Below are 17552 nucleotides of genomic sequence, written 5' to 3' on the forward strand. Positions count from 1 at the left end.
GCAGTGTGCTTTCTTTCCCAATTTTTTTTTTAAATTTTAAACACAAGTCTTAATTCATTCTTGCAATTATTCTGTGGGTGGAAAAATGAAAAGGAGGAGAAAAATGGCAAGCAAACAGGGTACTTTAGCTCCATTATTTTGAAAGGCAATCTGCCCAGTTAAAACACACGGCTGCCCACCAAGGCCAGAATGGCAGAGAACGAGAGAGGCATATAAATATATAGGTTTTATAAGCGGCCGCAGCTCGATTTGAGGCTTTTTTGATGCAGATGAGAAACAGTCATGCCTAGGAACAAATGACAAAGCATTTCTGATCCCAGCACCTGCCCCCAGTGTACCTCTCCATAGCTCTACCTGGGGTCTGGGATAGGGCAGAAAGCCAAGATGGACACAAAGACATCGGATCAAAAGGTCCTATCTTCCAGAAATGTTAGCAAGTAACTTATAATGTTACCTTGACATTAAAACCAACAAATAGTGCAACATCTGCACCTATTTAATACAGTGCAGGCCCTAGAGGAGTAAAAGTTCATGCAGCCAAGTCCCAGGGGACCTTTCAATGGAAGGATGAGAAGCCCTTGAAAGTAGAGTCAGGTTCAAAGAGAGCCCCTTCTGACTGTGCCAGCCCATTGGCTAGACTGGTTTTCAAAAGAGGGCACACCCACAGGATACCCAAAGCTGCTCCCCAAGGATCTCTCCACTGCCCAGGGTCCCCAAGATACTGAGATCGGGGCTGGGAAGACAAACCCAGTTGCTTGCTTTTGCAGGAAACTCCTGGAGGTGGAGGACCCCGGCAGCACAGGAGGATGAGAAAGCAGCTGCTGCCCTCTGTCTAGATGGCCCCTGTGGTCTGAATCTCATCCCAGTGCTCAGTCCCTCCTCCACCCTTTAACAAGGTTAATTCTCTCACGGGGATTCCTGCCGAGTCACTTCCCCCCTCAGGCCTTTAGTCACCTGCCTCGCCTGCATGATGACAGGGGCCAGACTAGACTGAAAGCCCAAGATCCTTTGAAACCCTCTTGCCAAGACACCCCAAAGAGCTAGCTGATCAATGGTTGGTGAGGAAAATGAAGCTCCAGTTCAATGAGGTGCCTTTAGTGAGCTCCCGGGGATAAAGACCTCACCGCACGGAAGCACCCAATCCCTGGACACTGAAAGACTTGACATCCAGCACCCACTCTTGCTGTCTTGGGTCAAGGAACATTCCCTCTTCTACCTGGCCAGCCCGAGCCCCCTCCCAACTTTGCTGCAGGCAACCACAAAACTAGAATCCACAATCCGTGACAAGTACCCCAGAGCCTCAGCCACGGCAGCTGCAAAACTAGAACCCATAATTCCTGCCACAGAACCCAGTACCTCAGTGTCAGGGACCCAGTCCTTCCTGTCTCCTGGTTACGGTCCTTGCCCTCACAGTGGATGCTGATGCAAGGAGGAAAGAGGTAAATGGTATTCATGTTGGGGGAAGGGGCAAAATATTGTGCCCCAGAGATTTTATTTTATTTATTTTTATTTGAGGGAGGGAGAGCATATGAGAGAGAGAGAGAGAGAGAGAGAGGGAGAGAATGCATGCATGCACAAGCAGGGGCAGGAGCAGAGGGAGACGCAGACTCTCTGCTGGGCAAGGAGCGCCACGGAGGCCTCCATCATAGGATCCCCGGGATCATGACCTGACCCGAAGGCAGACGCTTAACCAACAGAGCCACCCAGGCGTCCCCTATGCCCTAAAGATTTTAAAGAATAGGATCAGGATTGCATGTGTTCCTGTACTTTGAGCAGCAAATTCTACTTCTAGGAAGAGACTCTCTGCAGCACGATTTACGCTACCAAGACTTCAAAACAGCCTGAATGGCCAACACCAGGAGGACTGGTTGGATGAATTGATGGTATAGCCATACCATGCAGCCACCGACAGAGATGATGTATATCTGCATGTACTGATGCGGAGAAAAGATACTGCATTATAAAGCAATGCACATGGGGCACCTGGATGGCTCAGTTGGTTAAGCGTCTGCCCTCGGCTCAGGTCATGATCCCAGAGTCCTGGGATCGAGCCCCAAGTCAAGCTCCCTGCTAGGCAGGAGGCCTGCTTCTCCTTCACCCACTCCCCACTGCTTGTGTTCCCTCTCTCTCGCTGTATCTCTCTCTGTCATATAAATAAATAAAATCTTAAAAACAAAAACAAATAAAGCAATGCACATGGTATACTCCATAAATACATACGTGTATGTCTGTATGCAAATGAGGACAGAAACACTGGAAGAACATCGGGCTCTCTGCTCCGCGGGGAGCCTGCTTCTCCCTCTCTCTCTGCCTACCTCTCTGCCTATTTGTGATCTCAGTCTGTCCAGGAAATAAATAAAATCTTAAAAAAAAAAAAAAAAAGAATTAACCAGATCTGGGGCGCCTGGGCGGCTCAGTGGGTTAAGCCTCTGCCTTCGGCTCAGGTCATGATCTCAGAGTCCTGGGATCGAGCCCTGCATCAGGCTCTCTCCTCAGCAGGGAGACTGCTTCCCCCTCTCTCTGCCTGCCTCTCTGCCTACTTTGTGATCTCTCTCTCTCTGTGTCAAATAAATAAAATCTTAAAAAAAAAAAAAAAGAATTAACCAGATCTGAGAGGTAGCATTCTGGGTGTTTTTATTTTTCTTTTGTTCATCCGTATTTTCTTTTTTTTTACACCGAACACAGACCATTATGTATATTTCTAAAATATTTCTAAAATATTTCTGTAAAAAGTAGAAAGCTAAAGAATATGCCGTGCATCCGAGGGATTACTCAGAAAGTACAAGGCAGGTATCCATTAAAAAAATTATGAGCAAGCTGATCTCCAGACAGCTTCTCGTTTCTCAGTGACACCAGCAGCACAGGGCTTGTTGCATCACAGACCTGTCTTTGGACTAGAGGGAAGCAGCTCCAAGCCCAGCTCAGAGGCTGCACAGCCTGTGGCGGCCACCAGTAGACCCAGTCAGTGGGATCGGAGCCACCCAGCAAACGCCCCTGGACTGCCCGTGTTACTGGCCACTTCCTGGGGCTCAGCAGCCACGATCCTAAATAGAATGGCCAGCGTGGCCGCTAGAGGCAGTTGCAAGGTTCAGAATGTAGGTTCTGAAGACAAGACAACCCAGGTCTGGTCCAGGTCTGGTCCGTCTACTCACTCAGGCCTCTGAGCCCACCATGTCTTCATTTGCAAATGACACGAAATGCTCCTACGGCAATATATGCCAAGGGCCTGGCAGAGTGCTCGACCCAGAACAGGTGATCAAGACTGTTTCTGTTCCATGTCCACCCTCACTGAGCAGGCAGCCCCATGCCCATATCCCCAAAGGCACCTGCACGGCTTTCTTTTCCCAGAATATGAGGGAAGATTCTGATCCATCACTTCTGAAAAGACACAGACTTTTTAAAAAGCACAGCTTAGAGAGACGTGGTCGCAGGTGTTGCTACATCTCCCCATGACCGCAGGCACTGCCACCAAGGACCAGGCCCTCTGCAGTCCCTCTTCAGACCACAGCCAGCAGGCAGGGCTAGAATCTTCGTGGTGGGGAATGCAGCTCCCCAGAACGTGGGGCCGGCCCAGACGGGAAGGAGGCCTTCCCATTATTGTCCCCAGGCAGCAAGCCAGCGGCCTCCTGGAACTCACTCCTGGCCTCCTGAACTTGGGCTACAGATGCGGTGAGGCCTTCCTCCAGCACCACCCAGCCCTCCCCAGCCTTGGCAAACGGTAGCACCCTCTCCAGGCCACGGCTGCGGAACGCCGAAGGCGAGTTCCACCAGGGGAAAAGCTACCAAGACGAAAGGAGACACCAAAGGGGACACCGCCCCATCTCTGCACTGCTCCAGCAGGAGGCTGCTACTCTGGCAATGGAGCGGGAGAGAAATGGTCCACCCCAGAGCAACAGCTGGTAGAGGAAAGGGAAACCTGCTTTTGCTCGAAGTTCTGCAGGGGACGTGACCTGGGACACCAGGACTCTGCGAATACGTCCCATGACAACAGAAGGCTAGCCTGGCCAACCATTTGGTCATATTCCCGATTCCTAAGGAGTCAGCAAGCCATGTTACTTGGAGGCACTATGGTTCACCTGCCTGGCTCCCCACTGGATTCCAAGTGTCCCCCAAAGACCAGGAGAGCAACCTCCCTACCACTGAATCTTTCCCAGGGTGGCTGCCGCTAGCTCAGCAGGCAAACCGGTAGTAACTGAAGGTGTGTCAAGTTTATGCAAGGCCTAAGGGCCTGGTCTGTGAGGACGAACGGCATCCCCTCTCCTTTCCAGAAGTTCAGGGTGGGGTGGGGGGACCACAGGGAGAGCTCGGGTACTCCACACAGCAGGGTTCTGACCTCTGGGTCACCCATAATCAAGCTGGGTGAAAGGCAAGTCCCACTGACCTTCTGAGTAGGAGCAGGGCCTTCCCCAGGGGCCTCCTGGCTCCTGGGCAATTCCTCAGGGAAGGGGCCCCAATGCAGACTATACCCACCATACCTCCCCAGTGTTGCCTTCCCAGCAGGCCCATGGGCAAGATCCTTCGGGAACTCCTTTCTCCAACTCACTTGCATTGGAGGGGTTTCTCTCTAAAAGAGTGTAAGGTAGGGAGACTTGGTATGCCATGGCCTCTTCTGGAAAGTGCTAGCAGGGAAGCAGAAAAGGGCAAAGTTACCATGCCCCTAAATGTGAATCTTCATGAGGCACTGTTATCTCCGCAGAGCCCGGCAGCGACATAGCCCACAAAGGATGAATACATGAGGGAATGAACTGGCATGGGGGTTCCAGGCCCAGATGTGAGGCCAGCCAGGTGTCCCGCTGTGAGCACATCTGGGAACAAGAACATTCTATCTCTCCTCCATGGAGTTCTCAGACTCCCTGGGAGAGTCTGATGGGAGACAGGGCCCCAGCTGCCGCTAGGACGAAGTGGCCTCACGGCACTGTTTACAGGTTCTGACTCTGAGTGCAGATTTTGTCTCCCCTTCCTCCCCACCTAGAGAGAAACAAACTGTGTGGTGAAGGTTGGTGGATTTCTAGGAAATATCAGGAGGCTGAGAAGGGCCCAGCAACACCGCTGGCAGGTAGGAGGCAAACATTAAGCCCCGGCTCCTTCCACTCTTTTGAATCCCAAACAGGACCCCTACGCCGAATCTCGGACACCAGCAGGTGCGCCGAAGTCCAAGACTTCCAGCGGCCTCCCACGTGCTGTTTCTAACAGCGAACACTTCCTCAATGAAGGCCAGAGTGGGCTGGTTCCTAACATTCTGGGAGAAGTCAGATAAGCCAACCCCTCTGGTCAGCCCCTTTCTTTAAAAGCCAGGAATCCAACGTTGCAAGCACAGTCTCCGGGGGCCCTGGCCTGGCATATGATGGGAGAGGAGCCCACAGAACAGAAAAGAAAGAGAGAGCAGACATTGCCACTGCCCTGCCTACCTCATACACACTGGTGGGACTGTCTCCCCGCCTGGGTCAGCCATCTCCAGGAAACAAGAGCCAGCTCTGTCCAAGTACCTTTCCCTGAAGGTGGCCTGGGTTATGAATGCCACTGGACTCTCCCCAGGGAAAGCTGATAGGCGGAATCTTTTGGTAGTAAGACACGGACTTACAGGCTCGCAACACTGCAGGTTTCCGCCGTCTCATCCCCATTTTACAGATGGGAAAGCTTGAGGTTCAGAAGTCACGGGACTTGCCCAATGTCACACAGTGAGTCCCCAAACCTGAATCCAAAGCTGTCCACCACACTGTCCCTATCAGCAGAACTCTATGACTAATACACTTCTCCCCCCATTTTATCAGTTTGGTAGATCTATTAGAACTATTAGAACTATTTTTAAATGGAGACATGTTAACAAACGTTTGATTCAACCCAACTGAGGCCCCTTCATGAAACCATCAAATTTAGAGCCACGAGAGCCTGAAAAGATCTACTCCAGCCTCCCTATTCAGGTTAGGAGGCTAAGGCCTCCAGGATGAAGCAATTCATTCAAACTAGCTGGAGGCAGCCCGAGGGAACCAGTTTCTGGGATCTAAATTCCCATCCCAAAAAACAAAGCAGATCCTCCCTTTTGAGGGAATGGGATGGATCCAAACCCACATCACAATGGAAAGAACAGGGACCTGGGTATTCCCTTGGGGACTTTGGATGGGATTCTGGCTACCAGAGCCCATCCTCCAACAAACTCTCGTGAGGGAAACCACTGAATAAACATAGCCCAGAGACCTAAAGAGTGGGACGCTTTGGGGTGTCCTGATGCCATACCTTTACCAAAACAAATGACTCTGAAAGTCAGGGTACCCAGAGGGCAAGGCGCTGTTTCCAGAGAATGAACAGGAACTGGTTCTCCTGTATCCACTCCGTGAACCAGGAGCTTCTCTGAGTGACATGGGGACAATCCGAGAGAGGCCCACACAGAGAACTTTCTCTCGTCTCAGTAACACAGCAGTACAACCAGACACATGCTGCTGGACAACGATCCCTCCTCCCACAACTAAGCCACACAGGCCCCCTATTGTGTCAGTTTAAAAACTGAACTTTGCTGGGCAAACACATTCGGCTGTGTTCAAGAAACCAGTTTCTCTCGCCACTTGGGAAACAGCAGCATGCATGCAAGAAGGGACAGCTGGGGGGGGGTGGGGGGTGTTGTTGGTTGGTTTGTTTTTTAAGCAAAGCCCTGGTCATCACTGCTATAGCAACTAGAACAAAAAGGAGACTAGCCAGCACCGATTAAATAGATGCTTCCAACGTTCCTGGGTTTGTAGCTCTTAAGAAAACAGAACTGCAGGAGAGAAGTCATTTTGGATCAAACAGGGATTCCGGCTTCTGATGTGCTCAAATCACGGGCTGGCCCTCTGACAGCTGGCGAAGGCAATCAGCAATGGCGGGGGGGGGGGGGGGGGGGGGGCTGAGAAACTAAGGTTCTAATAAAACAAAACATCCCCAGATCTGCAGAAGGCCAGATGTGCCAGAGCAGGGTGGAAAGAAGATGGGGTAACAATTAAGTGGTGCCTGGCATTTCGCAGCCTTTCCAGTCTCTGGACAAAAGCTAGTTGGGAATGCAGTAGTTTCCCTCTATTGTGTATGGGGGGAGGGTGAGACTCCCCCACCCCACCCCTTCTGAGAACCCAACCACCGTTGTGACTGGTTCTTCCAAACCCTTTTAATACTGCACTTCCCGGCTATAATTTGAGGGAGGAGGGCCTGCAGATCTGATTTCTTCTTTACACTGGAGACCGGCTCCTCCAAAACCCCTTAAATAGTGTCATCTTCCCACCAAAGGCGTCGTGCCCCAGCACAGTCCTCCCTAAAGCAAAATCCAGTGTGTGAGGAGGAGTGGGGGAGTCGCTGGGTAATTATATTTCGAGCAGTGAAATGCTGTGGCTGTACGAAAGGAAAGCACCAAATGCCTGAACGGTAAAAATGCAGTTTCAGCAAACACGTTTCTGAAAAGCGGCAGACAAAAATCCTGGGAGGAGAGGAAAGGAAGGAACAAGCCGGAGTCTGGGGCGTGAGGGGAAGACACAGAGAGAGAGAGAGAGAGAGAGAAAGAGAGAATGGCGGGCGTGTGGTCACACTTTAGGGGGACCCCCCACGCCTCGTCACACCGGCCCACGGCTGCTCGTCAGTCAGACAGAGAAAAGTCCAGGGTGTGACTCAGTGGGAGAATGAGTCCTGCAGCCCCGCAAAATGGAAATGGGGTGGGGGCAGAGATGGGGAAGCACGGGATGCCCGCGGGCAGCCCACCCCGCCCACGGGCACCTCCAGCCTCCACCCCAGTTCCCACTCCGCCCCTCCCCCTCCAAATCCCGCCCAAGGTGAGGAGCTGGTCCTGGGTCCCCAAGCCGCCGCATCAGCGAGTTGAGGAAGGAGAGGAAGCCTCAAAGGGGCGACCCCGAGCTCCAGGATGCATCTGGGAACCAGTGCATCTGGGCAGCGAGGGAGGTGCTGGGGGCCGCTTCCCGGGCGCGCGGCCCCCTTACCTCCAGAGTCCGGATCTCCTGCTGGGTGAGGTCGTTGGACACCGCGCACTTGGTACGCAGCCCGCGCAGGCTGCCGATGGAGATGTCGATGAGCTTCTGGAGCTGCCCGCACTGCTGCAGCGCCCGGCTGGCTGCGGCCCCGGGGCCCCCGTCTGCCGCCGCCGCGTCCCCCCCGCCGCGGCCCTCCTTTTTCTCCCCCATCGCCGCCGCGCGCAGCGCTGCTCTATCCATGCCTCGGCATCGGGGCCGCGGAGTGGCCGAGGCGGAGAGCCCGGGGGGCGCGGGCGCCTCGAGAGGGAATTCGCGAGCGGGGAGGGCTGGACCAGGAACGCCCCTCCGCGCAGCCGGAGCCCGGACGCTGGGTCAACCGGCAGCAGAACCCGCTGCTCACGCCGACCGAGCCGCGGCGGCAAAGCGAAAGCCGCGGCGACCCGACGGCTGCGGCTCCCGAAGCTTTTAAGTGGCCGCGGGGGCCGGGTCAGGGGAGCTGGGCATGCTGGGACTTGTAGTCCGCGCCGCGCACCTGCCGCCCGGCCCGCGCCCTCGGGGCCCGGATCCGCTTCCCGAGCCCTGAGCCCCGCACCCTGAGGTTCAGACTTTCCCCCTCCGCTGAGGGCTCAGTCTGTGCGAGACCGCCCCGCCTCTGCGCCCCGGGAGTGGCTGCAGCAGCCAGCTCCTCCCCCGGGCTCCCAGAGCCGGGGAAAGCCTCGTCTCCCCGCCCTCCCCACCCCTCCCCACCGCTCCCCACCGCACTCCCGCCTCCAGCCTGGGGGCTTCCCACGACCCCCGGATGGGGCGGGGCAGGGGCCGGAGGGTCCGCTTCCTGCAATTCTGCAGCCGCAGCTGAAGCGTTGGAAGATGGGGACAGTGGAGGTTCCAGGATTTCTATGTGGGCTTAGGGGCCGCCATCTAGTGGGAAGGGGCCTAAAGTACTCGTCCTCCGGCTGGTTCACAGAGCATTGGACTCTCAATTGTCTACACCAACCGGAATGCTCAGACCTGGAGAAGGACAGCAAGGACTTTCTTCAGGAGCCTATTTTCCCACCAAAATAAGTATCCCATCCCTCCGCCACCCCAACCCAGCAGGCGAGTCCAGAGGCCTGGGATAGCACATTGATTTGTCATGGGCTTGGTGTGCTCTAGAGCAGACAGCCTGGGTTGCAATTCACACTCTACCTAGCTGTGTGACTTGGGCAAAGTGAGTTCACCTCAGTGTCTGACTTTCCGCATCAGTAAAAATGGGTTGATTATAGTACCTATCTCATAGGGTTCCTATAAAGAATGAGTTAATGTATGGACCTGAACTGATTACTGACACATGTATCACTGGATAAATGATGGTATTTGCTGCAAGCGAACCTCAGATGTCCTAACCACTGTCCCAGACCCAGCCTGTGGACACAGGCACAGTACTGCTACTGGCCTGGGTGCGCTGGCCTGTCTATGCCTTCTAACTCAGCATTCAAGCTGCAACCCATCTCCCCCACTCTCCCTCCAGCCCCCACCCCTGACCTCCTGCAGGGTTCACATGTGCCCTTGGCTAAACTGAAAAGCCAAGACTCTAATCAAAAGCGCACAATTCCATACTTCCAACATCTGCTATCCAGAAGGAATATCTCTAAATTTTCTCTTGTAAGTGCCTTGGCAGCAGAAGTGGCTGGCTAATTTATCTTCGTATCCTCTTCCCAGAGCCAAATACAGCGCCTGGTCCACAGCAGGAGCTCCGTGAAGTTGTGCAACCCATTTCATGAATTCTTCAGGCAGATCCTGTACTGAGTTTCTCCTATCTTTCAGGCCAGCCCTGGCCTGGGCACTTTCTCTCTGTGTCTGTCTTGTCTGTCTCCCCCTCTTTTTTGAAGAATGAGAATTGAACAGGAGGTAGGGGCACAGCATTGTATTCTTGCTTGAACTCTACACATAGGACCAGGGGACATTTTATATTAAATCTTCCTTTAATGTCATTTGAAATTTCAAAACTAAAATATGAAACTATGATAACTTTAAAATGTGCTTTTGCAAACTCACCTGTCTGCTGAGAATTTTCTGAAACACAAGAGGCTTCCTTCCTAACTCTTGACCCTTTCCACTCCTCACTTAATTTAAAACAGGATTCCCTGTTCTGTATCTATGAAGCCCCCCCCCCCACCCTGACTGTCACCTTAGCCCGGTCCACGGTCCTTGCAGAAGAGTCGTAACTTCCCTGAAAGGGAACTGTGTCCCTGTTGTTCTCTACCTGAGTGCTAATCAGAATCTCCTGGAAGGCTTGGCAACAGGCAGTGATGGACCCCACCCTTATGGTTTCTCATTCAGTGGCTTGAGTATTTTGTTTTGTTTTTTAAGATTTTATTTATTTATTTATTTGCCAGAAAGAGAGAGAGAGAACAAGGGAGCACAAGCAGGGGGAGTAATAGGCAGAGGGAGAGATAGAAGCAGACTGCCCGCTGAGCAGGGAGCCCGATGCCAGACTTGATCCCAGGACCGTGGAATCATGACCTGAGCCAAAGGCAGACGCTTAACTGACTGAGCCGCCCAGGCGCCCCAAGAATTTGCACTTCCAGCAAGTCCTCAGGTGCTGCTGCTGCTGCTGCTGCTGCCTCCACAGGTCTGGGAGCCTGAACTTTGAGAAGCGTTGGTGTGGAGGAAGGTCAGTGGGCCCAAAGAACTATCTCCAGGGACCGTCCATAGTGTGTCCCAGCTGATGAAGAATCTGTTTGTTCAGCAGTGAGAGCTGCCGGGCTTGAGTGACAGGCTCGCTCTAACTCAATTCACAAGCAGTTTCCTGGTAAGTGCCTATTTATGCTATAATGGCCACTGGGGCCTGCTTGGCACACTCCCCCCCAGGGCCACTTCAGGTAGGAAGCCAGATCCTGAGGAGAGTAACTGTCTGCCGGGCAGTGGGGTTGGGGCTGGAGGCTGGACAAGCCCCAGCTCTCTGGTTGCTGTCCCACCAGGCTCCAAGCTCCTGGGTCCCCTTCTGTGGACACGGCCTTCCTTCTTTTCTGCTGAAACCAGTCAGTCAGCCACTGGCTTCCTACCCCCTCCATCTCGGAGGCACCGAGGCCCTTCTCAAGTGGGTTCTGGGATCCCCCCAGCCACCCGCTTACAGAACGGCCTCTTAGAGATGCAGAAAGCAAGGCTTTAAAAATAATCCCTCCATTCATCCCTTTAACATTCAGTAAGTACTCCTCAAGTGTTTACTTATGTGGCCGGCCCTCTTCTAGGCTCAGGGAAACCATAGCGAACAAAACAAAAATCCTTACCCTCCAGGAACTTGTATTCTGGCCAGAGAAGACAGACAAGTAAGAAAGAAGTGTAATGAATGCCCAGGGTGGCGGATGGTAACAGGTGCTGGGACACAACAGAAAGCAGGGAGAGGGACAGGGACTGTGGCCTTCACCACTTTCCCTGGAGCTGTTTCGGGGAGTGTGGTTCTCAGTTCTGGCTTGGAATGGCTCTCTGACCGCGGGCAAGCCGTCTCTAATCTCAAAGTCTTTCTCCTCATTTGCAAGATGGAGGTCACGTTTTGTGAGGGTGAACAGAGAGAATTCTGCAAAGCCATGGTCACCAATAAGGGTCTGACATATTTATTTTTATAAATTTTATAAAATAAATAATTTATTTTATAAAATAAATTTTATGTGTATTTATTGGTTAAATGACTACTATGGGCAGCACGGTTCCAAGCACCTTAGTTAACTCACTTAACTACTAGGAACTAGTTAGTTCCTTTCCTTTCCCACCCTCCCGAGCGAGACTCTCCTGGTTCAATGAATTCATTCATCATGCGGTGATTCTTAGGTTCAACTTCATCTCCAGGCTCTTGAGACTTTTTCTGTGGCATCCTTAGTACAGAGAGTTCTCCCCTTCCTTTCCCCCTCCCCTCTGCCTCAGGCACCTGCTTGTCCTGCACACTAGGTCTTTGAAGCTTGCAAAACCCTGCATGTGTCCTAACACCACGGCAGTCATGTGGGCAAGTTCATGCTTAGACCCAGCAGGTGTGAGAGGGGCACCTGCCATGTTCCAGGTTCTGGGATAGGCCAAGCAAAGAAAACTAAGTCCTTATTCCTGTGCAACAAACCTGAGAGTGGAGACTGGAAGTTCACAAGTCAAAAAATATATTACCAGAATAAATTCGAAGAAGGATAAGTGGTGTGAAGTGGGGGGAGCTAAGATCTAAATAAGGAGAAGGAGCAAGCCATGTGGAGCTCCGAGAAGGGGGCATTCTAGGCAATGGGAACATCACGTGCAAATGGCCTGAGGCAGGAACAACTTGGCACACTCTGGGAACAGAATGAAGGCCAGTGTGGCTACAGCACAAGCAGAGAAGAACAGGGGATGGAGAGGATGGGGCGGGGGGGAGGGGCACTGCTGGGAAGAGGCCTGATAAGGTAGGACTTGGGCAGGAACTTTGGATTCTTCTCTTTGTTACTCCTAATGTGGTCCAAGATTCCTGCATCGCCTGGGAACTTGTTAGAAATACAAGGTCTCCAGCCTCATCCCAGAGCAGCTGAATCACAGCCTGGATTTTAGCAAGACCCCCATTTGACTTGCGTGAGTGTGTGTTCAAGTTTTAGAAGCATAGCTCTCTAAGTACGTGTAAAGAAAGCCACATTCCTAGCACTTTTAAGGGTTTTAAAACATCTCTCCGACCCCATGAAGGGTGGATGTGAGAGAGGCAGGGGTCCACAGCAGCGGCACTGGTTTTGAGACTGTTGCAGTGGCCCAGGTGAGGTCCCAGGAGAAGAGCGAAGCCTAGGATTGTGAGGATGATACGGAAGAAATAGATGGGATGCCCAACAAGCCCAAGGGTTGGATGTGGAAGGAGGAAAGAAACGGTTTGGGCCATCTTGGACACTGACCCCCCTAAGACACTGGGGAGGGGCACTGTCAGAGGAGCCTTACCCTGCCTTCAGGGGTGGCCACACCCACTCGCCCCATTCCCACCTCCAAGCCCAGTGGTCTCAGGACTGACAGGTAAGTGTCAGATTTCTCTTAGAACCTAGGGGTTGGGTGAGCCTGGTGGTGGGTATTAAGGAGGGCACGTATTGCATGGAGCACTGGGTGTGATGCATAAATAATAAATCTTGGAACACTGAAAAAATAAAATAAAGTTTAAATATCAAAAAAGAAAAGAAATAGAACCTAGTACAGGAGAAGCTATGTTTTCATGGATTTTACCCTCAATCAAACTATCCAGGAAATGCACGGAGTAACCCTGGAGAGACGGACTCTGTTATCTGTTCCCGGTGCTCATTCATTCATTCTTTCATGCATTCACCAAAGATTCACTGCACCAATATGCAATGTGCTAGCCTCTGGGTGCAGAACAGTAAGTGATACATCACTTTATAGTTTATAAATAGACTCTCTTTTGAAAGGAAAGCTCATAGTCACCTGTGCTGTGCTTCCTAAGGCCCGTGCCATCTTGCTCGCCATCTAAAAAACCCCACGGGGGTCCCCGTTGACCTCAAGGTGAAGTATGAATTCCTGAAACAAGGCCCACGGGGTCCTTCATTCCCAGGCCCCACTGCCCTGTCCAAGCTCATGGGCCCCTCAAAGCTTTTTTGGTGTCAATGTCCCAATTTTGAGAATCTGATGACAATAAAAAGTGTCTCTCTAGGAAAGAAAAATACACGCACTCTTGCAATTGGGAAACAACGTCCTGGGGTTTGTGGGGGCCCCTTAAGGGTATCCGTGAACTTGAGGGCTGTAGGTAAGCTTAGAAGCCCTGCTTAGCGGTTGCTCCTGACTGCCTTTACTCAATAATCATGGGTCACACGGGGGAATGTCATGTCACTGTGACCTTGCTCAGCTCTCGCTTCTGCCTGCAGTCCTTCTCTCCACCTCCCCATGTGCATTTCCACTGATCCTGGAGAGGGAGCTCACATGCCCCCTACCCCCTCTCCCACAACAGAATCGATCTTTCTAATTTCCAAATGCCCACAGAACTTTGCACACACCACGTATTTTGGTTCTTTCCCTGCCCATTTCCCTGGACTGGTTAATGAGCCTTTTTGGACTCAGACAGATTCTGTATGACCTTGAGAGAAGTTGTGCTCCCTGAGCAACCTCCCTGAGCTTGTCCTCCCTCATCTGTAAAAATGAGTCTAATAATCTCTCCCTCCAGCACAGGATGTAGCAAGCACTGGGTGTTTTAGACAACCCACAAATCACTGAACTCTACCTCTGAAACAAGTCATACACTATATGTTAAGTAACTGAATTTAAATTAAAAAAAATAATAATAACCTCTCCCTGCAGGGTGGCGCAGAGAGATAAAGGAGAGAGATAGGCCCGCCACGCCACAGTGCTTACATGTGATTGAATAAACAAATGATGGATTGCATTTTATTTTCTTTAAAGGTTTTATTTATTTATTTGAGAGAGAGAATGAGCGCAAGCAGGAGCAGAGGGAGAGAGAGAGGGAGAAGCAGTCTCCCTATTGAGCCTGGAACCCTACCCGGGGGTTCAATCCCAGGACCCAGGAGCATGAGCCACCCAGGAGCCCCTCCACTTTCCAGTCCTTGCCCTTCGGAGCCACCAGAGCTTGCTCCAAATCCTGGGGTTTCTCGTACCAGTCTTCCACAGGGTTCGGCTACATCACCGTGGTCTCCAGCTTCCCCCCACCGCCATGCTTCATCCACCTTCCCACCTGCTCCCATTGTCACCTTCACCCACTATCCCCCGCACTCGGCCTTCCTGCCCTCCTGACGCCACAGAGAGCCCTTGCTCCGTCATGACGGTCGGTCCCCGGCAAGCCCCCGTCAGTGAACTCTGCCCCCTCTTCCCGCCAGAGGAACCGGGCTAACGAAGTCCCAGCCCTCATAAAACCCAGCCCTCCACAGGCCTCCAGGCCTGTGCCAGAGCAGCAGAACGATGCTGGAGAAAAACACAGCTCTGCTGACGGGCTGCTCTTTAAATTCGTGACCGCAAACCTCAAATTGGCACTTCTCAGGCCTGGCAAGCCTACCAACCTTTCCTAGAAAGTTCATTTTCCCATTCTCAGAGATGGCTATGTCTTTTTTTTTTTTTTTCCTTAAAGATTTTATTTATTTATTTATTTGTCAGAGAGAGAGAAAAGAGCACAATCAGGTGGAGGAGCAGGCAGAGGGAGAAGCAGGCTCCCCACTGAGCAAGGAGCCTGATGCAGGGGGGATGCGGGGCTCCATCCCGGACCCTGAGATCATGACGTGAGTCGAAGGCAGATGCTTAACCCACTGAGCCACCCAGGAGTCCCGGAGATGACTATTTCATGCTTTCTTCTACCAATTACCTTGTACTCGTCAGTTAGTGTTCTTGGCTCATCCTTCAGTGAGAAACTAGAGGCCATCAGACCAAATCTACAGCCCTCCTGCCCTGTGCCTGTGCTCCCCACCCATTCTCCTGTAACCACGGAAGAGGTGCCCTGGGATCCATCCCCTCCAGCAGGCTCGAGGCCTCCACTCCAGCAAGTATCCTGCTTTTCCCTGCATCATCATTTTCTCCTTTTCTGTCCTGTTATTCTCATTTGCACACAAACATGTTCTGTTATCCCCCTTCAGGAAAGAAAGAATGAAAGAAAGAAAGAGGAAGGAAGGGAGGGAGGAAGGAAGGAAGGTAGGAAGGAAGAAAGAAAGAAAGAAAGAAAGACAGATGGGCCCCTGGGTGGCTCAGTGGGTTAAAGCCTCTGCCTTCAGCTCAGGTCGTGATCCCAGGGTCCTGGGATCGAGCCCCGCATCGGGCTCTCTGCTCAGCAGGAAGCCTGTTTCCTCCTCCTCCTCTCTCTCTCTCTGCCTGCCTCTCTGCCTGCTTGTGATCTCTGTCTATCAAACAAATAAAATAAATTTTAAAAAATCTTTGAAAGAAAGAAAAAAAGAGAAGAAGAAAGAAAGAGAAGGAAGGAAGGAGAGAGGGATGGGGGGAGGAAGGAAGACAGGCAAGCAGAACTCTGTTGTAGTTAGAGTCCTGGTAAGAAGCAAAATTTCACTCAGATAGTTCAATTAACCTCAAAGAAGGGGCCACTTACTATGGGAATGGACCAAACAAGGATGCTGGATAGGGCTGGCAACACCTAGCACAGAAAGGCCGGGGGTAGAAATAGTGCTCTCTACACCATGCGGGAGGGACAGCTGGGAAAGGACTTGCAACCACAGGGGACAGGGATCCTGCTGGAGACAAGGCCCCCAGACAGTGAGGCAGAAGAGAGAAACACCTTCCTTCCAGACTTTTCAGCTCTTCTGCCTTTGCCTCCTCTTGGCTGAACCCACTTGGGAACATTCTAGCAGGACCATCTAGGTGATGCAGTACAAAAGGGTCCCCCTCCCAGAGCCCAGAGCAGGACATGGATGGGAAGAGAACAGATCTTGGATGGGAGACCGGCCAGCACCCCTTGCTTTTACCCCAAATGCTCTTCTAGCTTCTGCCGTTTCTCTGCTAATTTTCGTAGCAGAACTTCTTAGAAGAGCTGTCTACACTCAGTTTCTTTACTTCTCATGCTTTCTCCACCCTACTGGTCTAGTTTGGTCTCATCATACAGCCTGCCAACCTTTCCACTGAAGTTCCTCGTTTCAAGGTCGCCCGTGGTGGCCATGATCCCAGATGAGAGACAGCTGCTCGAGTGGTGGTCACATCACCATCCTGAGACAGTTCTCTTGGCTTCCGTGCCCCTCAGACCTCTGCTTTCCTTCCTGCCTCTCTGAGAGCTGGTGCTTGGTCTTCCTTGCCAGCCCCACCTCCTCTTCATCAGCTTGCTCTGGAGCTCCATCCAGGACTTGTGAGGACCGTCACCTTTGTGCCCGTTCTCCGGTTGGCCAGGTGCATGGCGGCTTCTTACCCTTCAGCTCTCAGCTCACATGCCACCTCTCCGCAGAGGCTGCCCGTGGCCACACTCCCCAGAGCAGCCACTCCCGCCCTTGGTGCTGGGTCATGCTGCTCTGTTTGTTTCCTTCCTCAGACTTGTATCTATTTGCCTACCTGCTTGGCTTATAGAGTTGTTTCCTTCTTTATGTAGGGACTTGTTAGCCGGCAGTGGCGCCCATTCCTACATCCTAGTACTTAACACCAGTGCAAAGTACAGAGCAGGTGCTAAAGTAACAGTTGTTGCATGAATGATCGGGAACTTTGCCAATGTCACATAACAAGATAAAGCCAATAATTTAAGAACGCTGTTTTGCTTTTGCAAGGCTGAATTTCCTGAGAGGCACTTAAATATCTTATTGGATCCTTTGAAAGCAATTCCCTTTCCTGTTCAATTTATACTCACATCTATTATAAGTATATGTGGAAATAACCTGAGCAGAGAATCTGGCAATACAGATTAGGAAATAGATGGGGCTCTGTGTTAGTGTCACATAGCTCCATAAAGTAAAGACTCAGAAAGATATCATCTCTTGGCCCCATCTGGTTGATGGGGCCCAGGTCAAGGGCCAGCACTGTGGAATGAGGCCAGACCTGGATTTAAATTCCATTTGTAGGGTGCCTGCCTGGCTCAGTCGGTCAAGCATCTGCCTTCAGCTCAGGTCATGATCCCAGGGTCCTGGGATCGAGTCCTGTATCGTCAGGCTCCCTGCTCAGCAGGAGAGCTGGCTTCTCCCTCTCCCTCTGGCCCTTCCCACCCCCGTG

General features: G+C 52.0%; 1 protein-coding gene across 3 annotated transcripts in view; it reads right to left on the bottom strand.

Annotated features, from left to right (window-relative positions):
- KSR1 (kinase suppressor of ras 1) overlaps positions 1-8183 on the bottom strand; it is a gene marked incomplete at its 5' end in the record, with an annotated part of 146256 nt that extends 138073 nt beyond the window's left edge. For all 3 annotated transcript variants that reach the window (XM_080826706.1, XM_080826708.1, XM_080826707.1), the window contains one exon: positions 7953-8183. In XM_080826706.1, coding sequence (XP_080682832.1) covers positions 7953-8183 — 231 coding nt within the window. The remainder of the gene's footprint in view (positions 1-7952) is intronic.
- Between the last annotated feature and the right edge of the window lie 9369 nt (positions 8184-17552).

Source organism: Martes martes (genome assembly GCF_963455335.1).
Source record: "Martes martes genome assembly, chromosome: 16".
Lineage (NCBI taxonomy): Eukaryota > Metazoa > Chordata > Mammalia > Carnivora > Mustelidae > Martes > Martes martes.